The sequence below is a fragment of the Nesoenas mayeri genome (genome assembly GCF_963082525.1).
Source record: "Nesoenas mayeri genome assembly, chromosome: 9".
Classification (NCBI taxonomy): Eukaryota; Metazoa; Chordata; class Aves; order Columbiformes; family Columbidae; genus Nesoenas; species Nesoenas mayeri.
Genome location: NC_137557.1, coordinates 8214427 through 8233536, shown reverse-complemented (window position 1 = coordinate 8233536; position 19110 = coordinate 8214427). Strand labels below are relative to the sequence as shown.

Genomic DNA, 19110 nt, shown 5'->3' with positions numbered 1-19110 from the left:
TTTACCAGAGAAATAAATGTCTTGCTCAAAACCACTTTTGCTAACTTGCTGTAAAGCTAGTTCATCACATCAGAAAATGCTTAGAGTTGGTGTCAGTAAATCAGAATGGATGTATTCTGAGATTTTTTTTTTCCATCTGTATATAGAAATATTACTAGTTAGTATATCAGTATTGGCAGTGCTTAAGTATCCTGAATTGTCTTCCATAAGGGATTGTTCTTTGATAGAACATAAAAACTTTTGATTTGTGTAAAGTAACAGTAATCATGGTGCTCTAGTCAATGCAGGACCTTTAAAAATCAGATGTCTTTTATCTAGGAAGAGGTGTATTTTGTGAAAATATCTATAAATTACTGAAAAGGATTGTGTGGGAGTGTGTGAGATTATCGGACATAATGATGGAGACTTGTTCTTACTGCCATTTTCTCCAGTATCTTGTTGACTGTGATGAAGTGATCTTCATGAAAGAAGGCTGCATCACTGAGCGAGGAAGTCATGAGGAACTGATGAATTTAAATGGGGACTATGCAACTATTTTCAACAACCTACAGCTGGGAGAGACACCACATATTGAGGTGCTTGTTTTGTTTTATTTTAAGGTTCTATGAATGTTGATGTTTCTGATGAGATGAACCAAATGATGAGGTTGGAAGGCTGGAAAATGGTTTCACGTGTTTGTATGGTGATCTGATCAATAGATTTCTTGGCTGTGCTTCATTAACACTTTTTATTTGCAGTCACAGTTCACATTCAGGGAATATGTAGGGGAGAGAACTTTGCCAATAAGCTCATGAGTTGAATGTGAAAGTAATGAACAATCTCCTCTGATGCTCAGAGCAGGAATCTCGTTGTGTATTGTACACCTCACTTCTTAATTTACCTCCAAATTAGCACAGGACCAACCTTTGAAAAAATTCTTGCTGATTTGTTACTTCTTTTACCCGTAGGGTGTGAGTGAGGCACAGCAAAAGTGGCACAACTTGTTAAAAGTTAGATATGACAGTATTTTAGAATTATAACTGAAAATGTTTGGGGGGTTTTGAGGAACTAATTGTTTCTTGGCACTGCTTCTGTTATGAAACAATAGCTGTAAATGCAAATTTGGATTTGTGCTCTAGTATTTTAGTCAGTGGGAAAACTCTGAATCTTGAAAATAATAACAACTAGGACATGCATTTGAACTTTCAGCAAATGAATTTTTCCCACCTTTCTCCTCTTTGTTTCCTGAACTTATTCTTTGGAGTAAGCGACTTTACTCCTTTTTATTTCATGATGTTTTACTTTTCTAAGTTTTGTGTGCATTTTCTCTTAGAGAGATGAGATTTGAAAGCACATCAGCATTTATTGTTTTAGACATGAGAAGTTCCTTATTTACAAGTTGCAGGCATTTGAAAAAATAAGTTTCTGAAAAGGCAGCTTTGTGGTGAAATTTTCTCCTGCGAGATGTTAGTGAAAGGAGCAACAGACTATAATGCATTTCTCTGCATATCCTTTCTGAGGCATGAGGATTATAGTTCTGCCATTTTAAGATTAATGTAATGACTGTTAACGCGAGATTCTCCAGTCCACGTGCGTGGCCAACCTTCACTGTCTCTCTGTAAACACTTGTCATGGAAGGAGCATTCATTTGCATTCCCTGTGGGACAAGAATAAATGAATGGTAAAGTTAGATCCTCTGTGGTTTGACATGTGTGAGATGTTTCTTCTCATATAAAGTATGGGAAGATGAGCCTGAAGAAGGTGTGTAGGGGGTTTCAGTTAATGTAGGTTGTTACTGAAGAGGTAGTAACTTCGTTTAGGGGAAGATGGCTGGGTTTAGAACAGTAATTCTGTGTGCAGCTTAGTTTTTGGACATTTGATTTCTGGGAGACCAAGTTAACCTGACTTCATCATTAGATACATTTAATCAGAGCTTTCCTGAGTGAAGTACTAAGGTCTTTGGGGAAAAAGAGCCTCTTAATAAAATTGAGAGTTATTTTTACAAGGGATAGAGGGGTTGAATCTTTATCTCAGTAGCAGGGGTGAAATTCCTCTGCCATGTATGCTCATAGTGTCACTGATTCCAGAAATTAACCTTGCACACTACCAGTACACTCTGGTAGCAGTTCAGATTAATAAAGGAGAACTTAATCCACCAGAGCTGGCATCATCTATAATAACAGCAAAGTTAATATTTTTCAGTGTGAATACTAAGCATTGAAAGCCTTTGTCCTTAGGAGGCAGCTTATAAAAAGTTTGTGTTCAGATATGAATATGTCAAAGCAAATTACTCTGGTATGTTTAGTATTATTGTTTTCCTGCAGATTAATATAAAGAAGAACACAAACAGTTCACTGAAAAGACCCCAGGATAAAAGTACCAAAACAGGGTCTGTGAAGAAGGAGAAAGTTGTAAAGAAGGAAGAGGGTAACTATTTAATCATATTTCTGGCTGTAATTATTTTATATACCAATAAGCTCAAAACATTTTCTTTCGAAGTGTATTGTGAATGTACCTCTCAGGTTTTAAAAGCTGTTTCAAGTTCTGGTCTCTCAGCATGGTTGGTAAGACACATGCAGTGGGCAAAGGACATCCATTAATTCATTAAATATTGGTGCCTGCACAGAGTTTAAGTTCCCTGAGGCTGCCGCCGTTCAGATGCCATCAGCTTGAAGGAGCTTGTAGAACCATGTCTCATCACCTCTCTGTCCTGTGCTGAGAGGGCAATGTAGATACCTTGATACTTGTAGAGTCCTAGGCAGGAGATAGCATTTATATAGGAAGAACTGAAATATCTGGCCTCTGTTTTGTGGTTCTCTCTGTTTAATGTTAACTTTGAACTTTAGCAGGGTTTAAAAAGCAATAATGAGGCTGATGCCAGCCTAGTGTTTAAGTCTGTGCTGATTACACTGTTTCAGACATACTACGATGTGAATGATTCTACAGGGGAAATGTGACTTTCTGAAAAATGTTTTGAACCATTGAGTTCTACCTATTAAGCGATGTCTGTGTTTCTGAAAGTGCTCTGTACAGTTTGAAAATGACCGCGGTTTTGTGGACATTGACAATTTACAGAAGTTTCATGGAACAGCTTTATTTTCCTCACTCCTTCCTGTTCTTTTGTTTCACAGGCCAGTTGGTGCAGTTGGAAGAGAAAGGGAAAGGCTCTGTGCCCTGGTCTGTTTATGGCATCTACATTCAGGCAGCTGGAGGCCCCTTCGCATTCCTCGTCATCATGGCGCTCTTTGTGCTGAACGTGGGCAGTACGGCCTTTAGCAACTGGTGGCTGAGTTTCTGGATCAAGCAAGGCAGTGGAGTAAGATCAACAGCTTTTCTACTCTCCTGTGTCTATTGGGCAGGGGAATTTCTCTCCTGAACTAATCCCAAGCAGTCCTAAGAGACCAAATGGTGATTCCGAATTTAAGTTGGGAGGTGATCTCACTAGAGAGTTCATCCCCAGGAATAAGAGAGCTCCACTAATAAGATATAATAGCTCATGTGGTTTTATACTGCCCTCCTGTTCCTTGTCTTGGTTAGTCTAAGAAAAGGTAGTGAAAATCTGAAAGAGGCCAAGAAGCTGAAGGAGGAATTACTCATTTTAGTGCTGTTTTTTTCTGAACGTGACCTTACATCTAACAGGATAATCTTGTTAAAGTACATGACTTAAGTCAAATTACTTTTAGAAGTTGTTTTGAAGACTGTGTTGAGCTGGAATAGTTGGGACTTTTACCACTCTAGGGGCTTTGATTGCAAGTTTTGTTGCATTTAAAGATTCAAATATAACTGCAAGATTATTTTTTGGGTGGGGGGAGCAAACTACTGACCTCAGAGAAGAAATAATGAAGTGCAGATGGCCAACTATATTAAACTAAGCAATGAGGTCAGTAAAGAATTCACTCCATACAGACAGAAAATAACCACTATGTTTGGTAAGAAGACAATGTACAACCTGTCCAAGGTGAATAATAGGAGTGGTGGTATGCAAGTATCTGGCATTGTTCAGAAGAAAAGAAATAATAAACATGTCATGAGAGATTAGGAATCAAAGTAGGTATTGTGGTAGTATTTTTAAAGATATTGTAGAGGAAAGGCCGAGGGTTACAAACCTGAATGTCAAGTATCTGCTAGGGAAAACTTTCCAAAGTATCCAAAGATCATTGAAGTACTTCATTTAAAGAAGAAATATCAAATATGGTGGGAGGGGACAGAGGATGGTTAAATTCTACCATGTGTAATGTGTACATGCTTAATCCTTTTTACTGAAACCTTGGTTTTTCTGCAGAACACCACTGTGACTTTGGGAAATCATACTGTCATAAGCAGCAGTATGAAAGACAACCCTCACATGCATTATTATGCTGGCATCTATGCACTGTCAATGGCAGTTATGTTGATCCTGAAAGCTGTTCGTGGTGTTGTTTTTGTAAAGGTATGTGCCAACGCTGCTGTTTTCTCTTATAGACTCATGCTGTCACTGTGGTTCTTTTGGTCACCTCCCAAGAGAGACTTTTGAACCAGCAGAAGTCAGATTGTGGATTGTGAGGTTTCGATAAGTAATTTTCTGGGGCTGCATCATGCTTTCTGTTAAGCTTCTTCCTAAATTAATAGCTTCCTTCCACTGGTCGGAAGGGCAGAACACAAGAAAAAACGACTTATGGTTGGAGGGGGAAAATGAGCAGGATGTTTTGGTGCCCAGGGGAGGAGCAGTGGCAGAAAGGCAAACGTCCTTTCATAACGCTGCCATGTTTTCTGTGTTGTCAGGGAACTCTCCGAGCATCCTCAAGGCTCCATGACGACCTCTTCCGACGGATTCTGCGTAGCCCCATGAAGTTCTTTGACACTACACCCACTGGGCGGATTCTCAACAGGTTTTCCAAAGACATGGATGAAGGTATCTCTCACTGTATGTGCTGTAGATCCCGCATTCAGACCTTGCAGTTCAGACTCTCCAGTCTCTTGCTGTTGGGGTGATCCTATCCTATATCATCGCCAAATGCGTACTTGTAATAGACAAAGCAGGAATTGAGATGTGCCTGGGTTATGATTCTGGAAGGCAGCTGATATTTCACATCTGTCCATTCACTTATAAAGAAGTGCAGCTGCTTTTGTATGTACAGACTGCATGTGGACTCGTAGCAGTTAATGCAGGGGGAACCTTGAGCATCAGGGTGAAGCTGATGTGCAGCAAAGGGTGATTAGATTAGAATTCCATCAGTGCTATTTCTGCATATGGAAATAACTGGAAAAACTACTAGCACTGCAGAAGATAAAAGCACCCCTAACGAAAATGTGCATTTTTAATTTGAATAAACTATGAGAAATCACTGTCCTTGTCAATGGTGATGTACAGCTGGACTGAATTGTTTTATATAGGTTGTTGTAGCTTTCTGTACTCAAGATCTTCCTCTTTTCCCCTCCATTTTTTCCAGTTGATGTTCGTTTGCCATTTCAAGCAGAAATGTTCATCCAGAATGTCATCCTTGTGTTCTTCTGTGTGGGAGTGATTTCTGGGGTTTTCCCCTGGTTCCTGGTGGCAGTTGGCCCCCTCATTGTCCTGTTCACAGTTCTGCATGTTGTGTCTCGGTAAGTGCATCAGCTGCTTTTATAAAAGGAGAGATACTTTGACCTGTTTTCAGGTATATATGCATCAATGTAGTGGTTAGCATATAGTGTTTGTACATGTCACTTAAAAGTGCTTCTTTCCTTCTAGAGTCTTTATTCGAGAGCTCAAGCGTCTGGACAACATCACACAGTCTCCATTCCTGTCTCATATTACATCCAGCATACAGGGTCTCTCCACAATCCATGCCTACCACAAAGGACAGGAATTTCTGCACAGGTCAGTCTGGATATCTATCACGGAGTGGTGGAGCACAAAGCAGGGTGCAACAGGCTTACAATCAAGAAGATTTATTAATGTGGTCTGTAGCTCATGGCATACATTGGCTCTAAGAGTGAATGTTACTTTTTGGGGGGAAAAAAAAGAGGAGAACAAGAAGAAGGGGAAGGGAAAACTCCCCAGTAGCCAGTGGAAGAACAGCGATGGGTTCCCAAGTGAATGCTCTCTGGAGATCTCTGCAGTGCAGCAGGGGCAATGATAATGGCGAGGCCATATTTTGGCCCTTTTTTTTCCCCTAGTAGTATATGCTTTTTCATCAGGTGCTGCTCATACTTTGTTGGTTGTTTCTCTTTGTGATGGCATTAGCATTGGTTAGAACATGCTAACGAAACCTCAGTGTGCATATTGATGAGCTGCTGGTCTATGTGCATGTGTGTAATTGGGTAGCATTTATCAAGTATTTAAGTGATTGTTAGCCACCCTGGGCACTATGCTTGGTTTTCTCTAGTATAAACTAAAATCTGCAAAATGGATATTAGTGAGGGAAAGTGAAACACTTCTCATGTGGGGGGTAGTTGCTTCCCATGAGAACCTGCCATAACAATATCAGGGTTTTGCAGGTGCAAGGTCGTGAGACCAACAGCACCGGGAGCACAGGGAAAACCACCACATCAGCTTAGATGAAAAGCTGTGGAGGTGCAAGTTGCAGTCCCTTAGCATTGCTGCTGTTAGAGCACTGAGGCAATGCACAGTGTGTGACAGTGATTGGCATAAAACTGAGTTGCACAATTGGAAAATCTAGTTACCGGCTTTGTGAATCTCTCCAGTTTCTCCCTTTGAATATATTTTCTCAGGTCCACAGTGTCAGGATTGTAAACTAAATGATTATGGATGTGTTTAAATTAGTGTCACCAGTCCTGTCAAAACTCAGTCTAACTTTACTTTGACACTTATGTATAAAATGTTGCCTATTTTGTCCATATTCTGAAATGTTGCTGCTGTTACCCATGGAGAAATTTGTAGCCATTGAGCATCCTCTGGAAGATCTTGCATAGGTGAAGTTGTGGTGAAAGTTTATGTAGTGCCCCTGAATTGTGATTCACCCCCACTATAATTCATTGTACTACACAGAAACATGGCAATTTGACTTGTGAGAGTTCAAGCTAAGTAGATATCTGATATTAATCAAGAACATTTGCAAACCCTGGTTTCATGGCCTAGTTTGAAACTTTGTCAGTGACATATGAGGTTTATGACCCTGAGTTCTGATACTGGAACAAGGTTTTAAGTAGCTCTGCTATTTGTAGAACATCAGGTCCGTGGAGGTCTACTAACCTTTCTTGTATTTGTTTCAGGTATCAGGAGCTCCTAGATGACAATCAGGCACCGTTTTACCTGTTCAGCTGTGCAATGCGCTGGCTAGCTGTACGGCTGGACATTATCAGCATTGCTCTTATCACAACCACTGGCCTTATGATTGTCTTAATGCATGGCCAGATTCCTCCTGCCTATGCTGGGCTGGCTATCTCCTATGCTGTGCAGGTGAGTATGTCCACATACTGTAATATTTCTTATTTAATGTGGTTATTGCCAGTAAGTAAAAGTAACACACCATTGAAAACTTTCCTCCATGCACCAGAACGGAATAAAATGCTGTTACCCCTTTTGGTAATGGAGGGGAAACCAATTCAGAGTCAGGACCTTGTGTGAGCAGGCAAATTAAGAATTATGAGGAGCTAGGTGCTTTAAGGCTACTGTTTTGGGGAGCTGCTGCTTTTTAAATGGTAAAGAAGAATTGGTTTGAGGCTTTTCATATGCTGCATATTGCAATTTTCCTGAACATTTCCAGAAGTTTGATGTTACATCAGACATCTGCCAAACTGATGTTTGAATGTGTGGCCTGGAGGATGTTTTCACAGTGAGCAGCTGTGCGGGTCAGATGGACTGGGGGGCTTGGAATGCTTGTTATTAGAGCTGTTGTTTGGCCTTTTCTGCCCCCCGGTGGTACTAAGGTGAAATTACAAAACTTGGCTAATATTTAAAGCTGTTGCTTGTGGGAAACCTTTCTAAACTGCTGACTTTCCAAGTGATTTTAAGAAAAGCTACTTTTAGATAATGAATAAATTATGGTTGCCTTGGGCACCTTATCTGTGTGGTGCCCAATGGCAGGAGTACTTGTATCAAATATCATAGAATTATTTAGGCTGGAAAAGACCTTTCAGATTGAGTCCAACTGTTAACCTAATGCTGCAAGATCAACCACTAAACCATGTCACTAAGTGCCACATCTACACATCTTTTAAAGATCTCCAGGGATGGTGACTCTACCACTTCCCTGGGCAGCCTGTTCCACTGCTTCTTCACAACCCTTTCTGGGAAGAATTTTTTCCTAATATCAGATCTAAACCTCCCCTGGCACAACTTGAGGCCATTTCCTCTTGTCCTGTCACTTGTTACTTGGGAGAAGAGACCAACCCCCTCCATGCTCCAACCTCCTTTCAGGTAGCTGTAGACACTGATAAGGTCTCCCGTCATCCTCCTCTTTTCCAGGCTAAACAGCCCCAGCTCCCTCAGCTGCTCCTCATCAGACTTGTGCTCCAGACCCTTCACCAGCCTTGTTGCCCCCTCTGAACTCTCTCCAGTACCTCAATGTCTTTGTAGTGAGGGGCCCAAAACTGAACCCAGGATTCAGGGTGCAGCCTCACCAGCGCTGAGTACAGTGCGACGATCGCTGCCATGGTCTTGCTGGCCGAACTATCCATTGGGTTCATCTCTTAATTCAATAATAAATTGTAGCTCTCTGAATGTGTCTTTGTTTTCTCCCATCACTCCAGTTAACAGGGTTGTTCCAGTTTACAGTCAGGCTTGCTTCAGAGACGGAAGCTCGCTTCACCTCAGTGGAGAGGATCGATCACTATATCAAGGTAGGACAATAATACATTCAGCTGCCTGGTGTAACATTCCTTGTTGCTTGTAATGTTGCTAGCATATGAGAAGAGAAAGTCCGCCTTAGTACAGAATGTATGTTTCTGATCTTGTAAACACATTAATGCATGCACTGTGATACAGCAGAGTGAATTTGTTTTATGAAGTGTGTATATAAGCACTGGCAGAATGAATGGCACAAGAGCTGGGAGGTAACTCAGCTTACAGACATTACTGAAGTTACCTGACGGTATTGAAAGTTCGGTGACATTCACAGTAAAGAGTGGACAGTGTGAAAGGGGCAACTGGGAATTCAATACAATATTTTACAGTAAAAGGATGGTGTTCTGGCACCCTTCATTCCCAACCTAATGGAACTCCTTTATTTTAACACAGATAACTCTCTGTTACTTTATCTAGATGTAATTCTGCTTAATCTTAAGTCTACTTCTTTCTCCACAGCTATCTTATATAATGTAGAAATATGCTTTAAAAGTCAAGGGATTGCTCTTATTGGAAACATGAGAAATGTGCCAGGCTACATTTTAGCAAGCTGTTCTGATTATTTGTAACCCTTTCTTCACAATGAGGATCTGTGTATGCAGAACTGGGTGTAGGTCAATGGGAAAAGCGTAGCCAGCTGAAAGCCTTCTACTGGCTCCGGTCTTTGAGGTGGAAGGCTTTTTTACTTAATACACATTCCCTCTGAACTTCAGAGGGAGATGTGTATCTATTTGGTAAATCTGGACTATGTAGTAGCTGATATTTGTAGAACTTTTTTTAGCCTGTGGATTTAATACTGAAAAGGAAAAAGAAAAGAAAAACTACCTGCTCCCCTAATCCTTGTGGCATCTAATTAGAAAATTTCTGTATATGGAAGACTTGGTGACCACACAAGCTGAGAACTGTGTGACAAAAACTGCCTGGTGTCTCTCACTGTGCTGATGTGGCTCTATCACTGTCCGACCTTCAGTGGCAAAACTTGTAGGCTGTAGGCTGTGTTTTGTGGGTTTTTTTGGTAGCTACTGCCTATCCTTTTATATCATTATTAAGCAACACTTTCTGTGATTTTATTTTTTTTTAATTTGGATCTTTAGACAGCAGTTTTATTATGAAACTGTAGAACTAGTTTGGATCCAATGCGAAGGGGTGGGTGAGCAGCGAAACACCATACAGGTTCTTGTCTTACCAAGTCCTAGGGTTGGCTTCCTTTAGTGCAGGCTCCAAGGTCACTGTTAGCAGCACTAAGCTCAAAGAGCTGGAGCACTGTAGGAAATTGCTGTCTTTCTCAAACCCTTGGGACACAATTAATTTGCCTCTAACTAGATATTGCAGATATCCAGAACTGACATAATCCCTGTGGGATCTCTCTATAGTCCGTGTAGGAAATAGCAGTCTCCAGAGGGCGATTTATTACCCATTTGAAGTGTTTATATTGGAATGAGATCAATCACGCTCCAGAAATGCTGGCTTCTTTGTAGTGACTATAAAGGAGTTGATGGGGCCTGGTTCAGTTGGAGGTTCTTACTTTGTATGTGTTTTAAGTTACATGAGATGTATCCTGTGACAGGATTTCTGCCGTTCGCTGAAGCTGCTTGTGCCAAATATGGGACAGTGATTTTGGCTTCACTGTAAACGTGCCATAAAGGCGCATGTTTGGTTTTCAGAGGTTCTGTTTTTCTGTTCAATCTGTGAACTGCTTAATGAGGGACCTATTTGGGGGCAGAGTGAAATAGCAAAAGTGAGCAAGCTGGAAGGGGCCTGACTGATTCTGTGATCTGATAGAGCAGGGGAGAATGAGGAAGAGGAGGAGGAGGGGGCAGCAAGTATACAGTGTGTCATGTAGGCATTCCCTTCTGTGTCAGAATCAGCAGAAGTGACCTTGCTGTGGCATAGCCAAGGAAGCTTAGAAATACAGCAGATTTTGCATCCAGAAGCATCAAGTCTTTTGGAGTGCCACAAAACTCAATATTATTGTGTTCATAAATAATAGGCCTAAAATATGTTTTGATTTCTGTTGATGAGAAACTTTCTGTAGAGGACTGATGTCATTACTGAGGCAACAGGAGGCGAATAGCAGTGTGGTCAGTGTAACACAGCCAACTGCTGAACCACTGGGCCCACATCCAGCCACACAGTTCATAAAACTGCCATAAACTGATATGGTCTGAGTACGCAGGGAAGAACTCCTGCTGAAAGCTGCAAGTGATGATTTTTCTTCCTGGTGTTGTGTTTACTGGATACTGAACTTCTGGTTTTGTTTTAAAGACACTTTCCTTGGAAGCTCCTGCTCGAATTAAGAATAAAGCTCCTCCTCTGGACTGGCCACAGGAAGGTGAAGTTGTTTTTGAAAATGCAGAGATGCGGTACCGAGAGAACCTCCCTCTAGTACTTAAAAAAGTGTCCTTTACTATCAAACCGAAGGAAAAGATTGGCATTGTGGGAAGGACAGGCTCAGGTAAGGGAAATCAGTAAGCAAAGTTAAATTACTACTCTGACAGAATGGGAATGGAATAGTGTGGGGTGGTCGTATTGGTTCTCTCTCTTCTGCTTGAAAAAATTGTTAATTGCACAGGAGTGGTCCAGCAATCTGTCAGTGGTAGATTCTATTTACATGCATACATAAGTAAGGATCCTTGTAAACAATAATGAAAACAACTTTTCATATAAAGTAGAGGGATATTCTACTATGCCTGAGCCGGTACACTTGTAAAGTTTAACACCCCAAGCCAGTTACAGAATGGCACCTACAACATGCTCATGGCGGCTAATTTGACTCTCTTGAAAGTTTTCTGTACCGATGCTGCAGCCAGATTTGGCTCTGAGCTATCTTAGAAGTCTGTAATTCGAAAAATAAAAACCCCTCTTTGTGAGGTGAATTAAACCAGCTCCAAAAATGTAGCTTCTAAGTAAGCAATTAATAATGTTTTATTGGGTTTATTTGGTTTATGTGGCAAGGCTTTGGTAGCAGGGGTAGGAAGCCACTGCAGGGGTGGCATCTGTAAGAAAATTCTAGGACCTTCCTCTATAATTGCTTAGAAGCTTAAATGCTGAACCCCAGCATTGTTTGCCAGGACTTTATGGTATTTTAAAACGCCTTTCTTACACATGGGCAGCTTTGAAAATGCTTTCTCATCTCAAAGCTGCTGTGACTGTAGAAACACTAGTATTGTTTTTCCTTTCTCATTTTTAGGGAAGTCTTCCCTTGGAATGGCACTCTTTCGTCTGGTTGAACTGTCTGGAGGCTGCATTAAAATTGATGGCTTGAAAATAAATGACATTGGTTTGGCAGATCTTCGCAGCAAACTCTCAATAATTCCTCAGGAACCTGTGCTGTTCAGTGGCACCGTGAGGTTAGTGAGACCATATGAAGGCAAGAAGGAAAAAGAGGGCTACCAGCTTATACTTGAAGTCAAATAGGTGCCTGGTGAGAGATTAGTTCTCAGGCCATCCTAGCTTATGTTCTCTGGTTTTGAAACAAAAAAAGCACAACTGAATTATTTTACCTGGCCTGATGCATAACTGGATGTGATCATCCTCTATGAAAGTCTTGCTTTCTGTTTATATTTCCTTGAAGTTTTTGTATCTTTGTCTTTCATCTCTACTCTTTTGTTCTTTGGCTACTCTAACCCCAGTGTGCTGGGAGTATCTGATTTCCTTGGCAAGGAAATTGTCAGTGCAAGGCTAGGTGGGAATCATCAATCCGGATGAATTAGCACATTGCTGCTTTGCTATTCATTGCTGAATAAAAATGCTAGTTGTGTTTTCTGCTTCCCCCTCCAGATCAAACCTGGATCCTTTCAATCAGTACAGTGAAGAACAAATCTGGGATGCTTTGGAAAGGACTCACATGAAGGAGTGTGTAAGTATTATGTGCCCTATGAGATATGTCTGTGTTTCAGCTTTCAAACCTACATGTTCTGTTAACAGCTGCTTCAGAGATGTTTAAATAAAGCTTTTCCTTTGCAAGTTTTTTCTCTTATTGCCTAAGCTTGATTTCTACTAATGAGACTGAATTTTTGTAGAACATGCTGTACTTTGGGTGTTTACTTTTTTACTATACAGCATAGCACAGTGTTGCTTTATCACAGGGACTCCTAGGGCTTTACAATATTCCACGTGATATTTTTCTATATGTGCCTTAGGTGTGCATTCTACATTTACATTTGTGAGTGTGAATGCCATACAGGAACATTTATACTGCGCTTAAAATCTGCTCTTACTGCCATGATGTTTCCAGTTCTTTTGTGGCTGTAGCTCATACACTGAAGTAGTTCCTGCAGGGACTAGATTCGCTCTGGGTGAAAGTCTTGGGGAGAAAGGCTGTCAGGAGATCTGTATTCATGGCGATACGATTTTGGATGTGGCACACTTTTTTCTAGAGATCTTATATTTTGTATTGAAGTCATTCTAAAGTTGTCTACTGAGAGGATGTAGCTCTTCTAGCTTAGCAACTAGTAATGTTCTCAGTAGCTGTCACTGAGTCACAGGCACTTCAACTGGACTGGGCAGATCTGATGTCATATTGTTGTTTTAGCATTAGTTGCTTGTTACTAGTTTCCCTAATGGAGAGATGGTCAGCAAAGTGTGATGGATGTTTTGGAACACAGGCAAAATGAGATTTGCAGGAGGAGCAACTGTCTTGTGCCCTGAAGATACAAAAAGTCTGCAATACTAAGATTGTTGCCTCTCCTTTCCCACACAGGTTGCCCAGCTGCCTATGAAACTTGACTCAGAAGTGATGGAAAATGGGGAAAACTTCTCAGTTGGAGAGAGACAGTTACTGTGCATAGCTAGAGCTCTGCTGCGTCGTTGCAAGGTGAGCATAGTGATGAGAGAAATAGCTGAAGATAGTAAACTGATAGCATTGAGCAAGCTGGTTTTGTGCCAGATTCATTCTGTCTGTCAGGAATCACACCAGCAGTTACTGAAACCCACAGATGGTGTAGGGTTAGGGCAGTAGAAAGGCATCTGTAACCAGCTGCAGAAAGGTATTGCATGTTAGTGTTAATAATAGTGTGTCAGACTGGTTTAATCTTTTATTCAGAGTGTCCTGTTACCGGTGACATCAGATTCTTTCCTTCTTCCACCTTTTTGTAAATGTCAGCCAAGTACTTTTGTTCTACACTGTCTTCCACTAAAATGTAGTTTCCAAATGGAATTTAGGACCATGCTGTGCCAGTGAAGTTAAGGGTTTTGCAGGAATGGAAGATGAATAATAATTACAGTGAGAAAGGACATTTGGATTGAGATTGACCAGGATTCTAATTTAAAATCCTTTTTTCTTAAACATTGTACACCACATTTGAAGGTTCTCCCTGTATCTGTTTTAAAGCCAAGACTGCTCAGCAGAAGTTACTGCTGTACCTGCACAAACCAAGTCGAGTTTAGTGTTGACAAGACACCACTCCAGATCGGTTTACGTCTGAGTCTGAAAGGAAGGGTAATTCTTTCCAGCATAAGAAAGCTTAATAAGCCTAGTCAGTATTGACTCATTCCAGAAAGAACTGTCACAACTAAGGATGTGTCAGAGTAGTTTACCAGTAAAATTTGTGTTTGAGACTCAGCTGCTGAATGTAAAACTTACAAAGTAGTGGAAACATGAGGCCCCGGTCAGAACCCAGTCAGCTTGTGGCTCTAAGATGTGACCATGAAATGCAGGTGTGATCCATGGGGTAGCTTTGTTGAAGGCATTACATAAGGAAAACTGAAAGGCTGCTTGTAACAAACCACATTTGTGACCACAGCTCCGTAATGATTGCCAGTTGTGACAACTCTTGGTCGTGGTAATTCTGCCCACTTTACATATTTTTTATGTCCAGGGAGGGAAAGTGTTACTATGGGTGACAGCCAGGATTATGTGCTGTTTTCAGATTTTGATACTGGATGAAGCAACAGCTGCTATGGACACAGAGACAGACTTACTGATTCAAGAGACTATCAGAGAGGCGTTTGCAGACTGCACTATGTTAACAATTGCTCATCGCCTGCATACGGTTCTAGGCTCTGATCGGATCATGGTGCTGACACAAGGACAGGTGAGCAGAAAGACTTTTGTGGCTGCAGTTCCTGTTGCAGTCTGGTGGTGCCATGTGTGCAGACTGAAGTGAAGGAACAGCTAGGATTGCAGGGTGGAGAACCCTCTGTGATCATTCACATCCTTGGTAATAATGCTCCAATAGAATTAGTTATTGCCCAACTGTGACAGGATCAAAGAGCAAAATTCCCTTTACACTCCCTTTACACCATAGAGTAACAGTTTCTCTTTTAATAGTGTTTTAAAAACTCCCTTTGTGGGTTAATTCTGAGATGGGCAATAAGGGAAGTGTCTCTGCTGGGGGTCAGTGGCAGTTTCCCATTACTTTCATGAAGCCCTGTGTTGTCAAACAGGCATCTGGGAGATACTTGAATGACTTTTCAGGCTTCCGTATGGGAGCCATAAACAGTAAATCTGAGAACATCTGGCAAGGCTCTTAAATGTAGAGAAGGTAAACCCCCATAACATCTGCCTCTTTACCAGAGCCACCAGAGGTTGCTTCCTGATGGGTGTTTGAGCTACTTTGAAGCATCCCACATTACAGTATTTATGCATAAATGCACATTCTTTCGCTGCCTGTTGTCTCATCTAAAGATCGCTGCCATGTTCTGGCTTCTTTACTGCTGTGTCACAAGTCCAAGGGGTGGGAATCCATTTTCTTCTGGATTCTACTGACATGTTTTACCTGCCTTGTTTGCTTTTAGGTAGTGGAATTCGACACGCCGTCTGCCCTTCTGGCCAACGAGAACTCGCGCTTCTATGCTATGTTTGCTGCTGCGGAGAACAAGGTTGCTGTCAAGGGCTAAAATTCAGGGCAAAGTCACTTACATTTTAGAGAGCTGTACTCCCTGCCTGTGGCAGGCCAGCTCTTCCTCCTCCTCCTCCTTAAAGCAGATTATTGCCTTCTCATCTTTTAATTTTTAGCACAATGTGTCCAGTCAGAGTTTTTAAAACTGTGTCAGAAAAATTATTCGGTTTTATTATTGTATTTATTCCATAATCATATTACTAATTTTTTGTTATTAAATGCACTCTACAAATGGCTCAGGGAGCCATAGTTATAAATGTATCAGAGGCCTATAATGAAGCTTTATACATGTAGCTATATCTATACATAATTCTGTATATAGCCTATATTTACAGTGGAAATGTAAGCTGTTTATTTTATATTAAAATAAGCACTGTATTAATAACAGTGCGTATTCTTTTCTATCATTTTTGTACAGTTTACAGTACCAGAGATCTGGCTTTGTTATCGAACTGTATTGGACACAGTTTTGTCTTTTACAGTTGGTCTTTTCCTAGTGCTGGATTTTCTGCGTGTCTGAGTGGAAGTGAAGCTTTGCAATAGTGTCCTTTATTGTCACATCTTTGTTGTCTAGCGCAGGGGAGAAGAGCTCTGTGGTGTAACTCTATTGCATTGTAATTTATCAAAGCTATTTGGAGCATCGCTAATGTTCACCACGGCAGCGACTGCTGCTTCCTATGATGCTTTCCCAAAGCAAGGTTTTTAGTGATCTCCTCAAGCGGAGAACCACTTCTGGGTCACATTAAGGCCTCGTATTTTCTCAGTGTCCTGATACGGTATTTCTTACTGTGTCAGCAGGGTTTGTTTTAATGCAAGCACGCCCAAGCTCTTACTGCTTTGCTGATCTAACACAACCAAAATCTAACTGTTCGTGAAATGATCTGTAACAAATTAATCATAGGGTTCAAACCACAGCCTGTATGCTAGCAGGAAAGCCTTTCAGAGCTGCATCAGCTGACTGACTCCTTTATCTTGAAGCTGCTAACACTCCTCAGAGGTTTAGGTTGGCTTTCACTGGCATGGGGAACACTAATTTTATTCTGCTCACTTATACTAAGGTTAAACAACATTTATATTTCGTGTTTCTTTATTGCACACTTGTTAAGGGAACAGTCCCCCACCCCACGTCTTCTGGAACTTTAAACAGGTTCCTGTTGATCAGGACGTAACACTGGTGTAGGACATCGTTTTCTTACTGTAAAGAGACCTACCTCAGGTTACTAGGTCCTGCGTAGTACGTTGCCATGATCACTGTACACCAACCATCTGTGTGTTACGGGACCTGTGGCCCGGGTGGGCACGGTCGCTCCTATAATAGCTGTGACGTATTGAATGGTCAGCGTTGCATGTCTTTGTCAACTTGGACATTTTGTAGCCTTAGCATGTTTGCAAAATGTCTCATTGAGGCAGAAATCTGAAAAGTAAATAAAACTATTTTGGGTTTTGTAAATTTTATTGGCTTAAGTGGTTTGTTTTGGGTACATAAATTATTTCTCACCTTTTTGAGCCCTGGGGACAGTTGTTGCAGGCGGCAATTTTTTCCCTTGTCTAAGCACCATGGCCTGATCTTTCTTCTTTCAGAGCCGAAGTGTTTCTTTAAAAGGATAGTGGATAATTTTTGTGCTCTCCAGCATGGGGGCAGCTTGCAATATATGTATGTTTGAGTAGTAATTTATAGTGCAAGTATTGAAGCAAAGTAGCAAGGGGTGGGGTCAGAGAGAATACAGAAGATCCTTCTCAGGCTCAGATTTTTTCCACTGGCTATACCTGCAGGTGTTACATATTTTGACATGGCTGTGAAGTCACAGCAACAGGCATTTCTACCTACCAATACCTCAGGCAAATGATGACATTTACAGAGCTTAGACTGTAGCTTGAATTTAGCACAAAAAGCATCATTTGTTATAGTTGTTCTTTAGTGAGGCTTATCCCAAGCAAGAATTAACTAACACAGATCTTACCCTGCTCATAGCCCTGGACCCAAGGTTACTCTATGTCAGGGCCTGGCCACCATTTTACTCAGTGTTACTCGATTCAAGGAACAGAGTGTGACTGTACATTGTGGTTACAAAAGGGAGAGGTAATAGGCCTGTCTCCAAAAAACACCCAGCTAGGTGGGGGGTTCTTTTATGATCAGAAACTTGAGGACAAAAAGGAACTGTGGAGAGGCATTAGGAAACAGGGTGATAGGCCAAAGGGGTAATGCCCTGCTTCTTCCCTAAAAGTAGAGCTGGGTAGAATGTGAAGATGAAGGCTAAATATATTAAGGGGAGAGGGAAAGAACGTGAAAGGCATCTGCCTAAAACTGTGGTTAAGAGAGCTCAGTCAGTTCTCATGTGCTCCTCTGTTGAGGACGGGATTGTCTTGGGCCCTGCAGAACTGAGTTTACCCCACAAACTTCAGTATTTCCCTGGAAGAAAAAGGACTAATGTACCTATTTCTCAAATGTCACTGGGGCCAGAGCCTGGCTTCATTTTGCAGCTAAGGCTAATGTAATGGTAGTCTGGGCAAAAGGGGAGCCGTCCTGACCTTGTCCTCCTCCTTCTTCTTCCAGGCTGGGAGTTGCTTCCACTTTCCTGATGCCAGCAGTGGCTCCTGCTTGGTCCAGCAGTGACCCAGTTCAGAAAGAGAACTTGCAGAAAGTTCACCTTCCAAAAGCAGGAATGCTTTACAAAGGAGGAGACAGGAAGGCACAGCTGGAAGGGAGGTGAAGTGAGGCTGCTCTTTTCAGTAGGCGCCAACTGTAACACTAGCGTAGGTATGAGAGGAAACTGCACCCAGGATTCGTTGCACCAAACTGCTGCTTCCCAGTTACTCTCTTAAAAAGGCGAATACTTTCCTGCTGCTTCAGCAAGCTGGAATAGCCCAACAAGGTGTCAAACAAGGGTCTGCAGGTGGAGCAGGTGAGCAGTCACCTGTGGACAGCAGGGATTAGCTCAACTGTTTTGTTAAAGTTTAGCTCCAGCATTGTTACTTTGGAATTAAGGAGACAGACTATTACAGGGAAATGTTATTTCTTCTGTAGTTACTTATCTGCTTCATTTAGCAGTTGTCTCACTGACGGTACAGAAGTGTTGCTTCTCACTTGAGCAACAGTAATTTTTTTTTATTGGCTTTTGTCCTGAACCACAGGAGCAAGCTGAAGCCTGGCCCAGGGCCCTGTCACTCCAGTGGAAGGAAAAAACCATCAATAATTGCAAATAAGACTGAAATATCTTTATCTTTGAAGCATTCTGCAAGAGGTTTTCAGGAATTGGGTCCTGCTTTTGAATTTAGTGTGCGATGTCCCAGAGAAGACTTCATCTTGTGAGGAGTAGAATAAGACTGGGATTGGGACAGAGGCTTTCCTTAAAGAGATCTTACCCAAAATAGCATGGACATAACACATTCTTCTTAGTATATAGCAAAGGCTGTGGTGAAGATCATCTAGGATCAGATCTGGAGGGGCTGGGGCTGTGGTCTGTGGGTTATCCCTGGATGAAAGCTGGAGGGAGATGAAGCAGTCTTAGTACATCACTGGGA

General features: G+C 41.5%; 1 protein-coding gene across 4 annotated transcripts in view; it reads left to right on the top strand.

Moving 5' to 3' along the window:
• The window catches only part of ABCC5 (ATP binding cassette subfamily C member 5), a 47579-nt gene extending 28930 nt beyond the window's left edge, over positions 1 to 18649 (top strand). For 2 of the 4 annotated variants that reach the window (XM_080349359.1, XM_080349361.1), the window contains 16 exons: positions 432 to 575; positions 2304 to 2406; positions 3111 to 3295; positions 4262 to 4408; positions 4741 to 4870; positions 5409 to 5562; positions 5690 to 5818; positions 7174 to 7360; positions 8653 to 8742; positions 11012 to 11201; positions 11937 to 12096; positions 12527 to 12605; positions 13449 to 13562; positions 14617 to 14781; positions 15485 to 15568; positions 18143 to 18649. In XM_080349359.1, coding sequence (XP_080205485.1) covers positions 432 to 575; positions 2304 to 2406; positions 3111 to 3295; positions 4262 to 4408; positions 4741 to 4870; positions 5409 to 5562; positions 5690 to 5818; positions 7174 to 7360; positions 8653 to 8742; positions 11012 to 11201; positions 11937 to 12096; positions 12527 to 12605; positions 13449 to 13562; positions 14617 to 14781; positions 15485 to 15568; positions 18143 to 18202 — 2121 coding nt within the window. In that variant the 3' untranslated portion in view covers positions 18203 to 18649. Of the gene's footprint in view, positions 1 to 431; positions 576 to 2303; positions 2407 to 3110; positions 3296 to 4261; positions 4409 to 4740; positions 4871 to 5408; positions 5563 to 5689; positions 5819 to 7173; positions 7361 to 8652; positions 8743 to 11011; positions 11202 to 11936; positions 12097 to 12526; positions 12606 to 13448; positions 13563 to 14616; positions 14782 to 15484; positions 16902 to 18142 lie in introns of those variants that run through there. The other 2 variants (XM_080349360.1, XM_080349362.1) reach the window with 2 other exon arrangements.
• Positions 18650 to 19110: the final 461 nt, after the last annotated feature.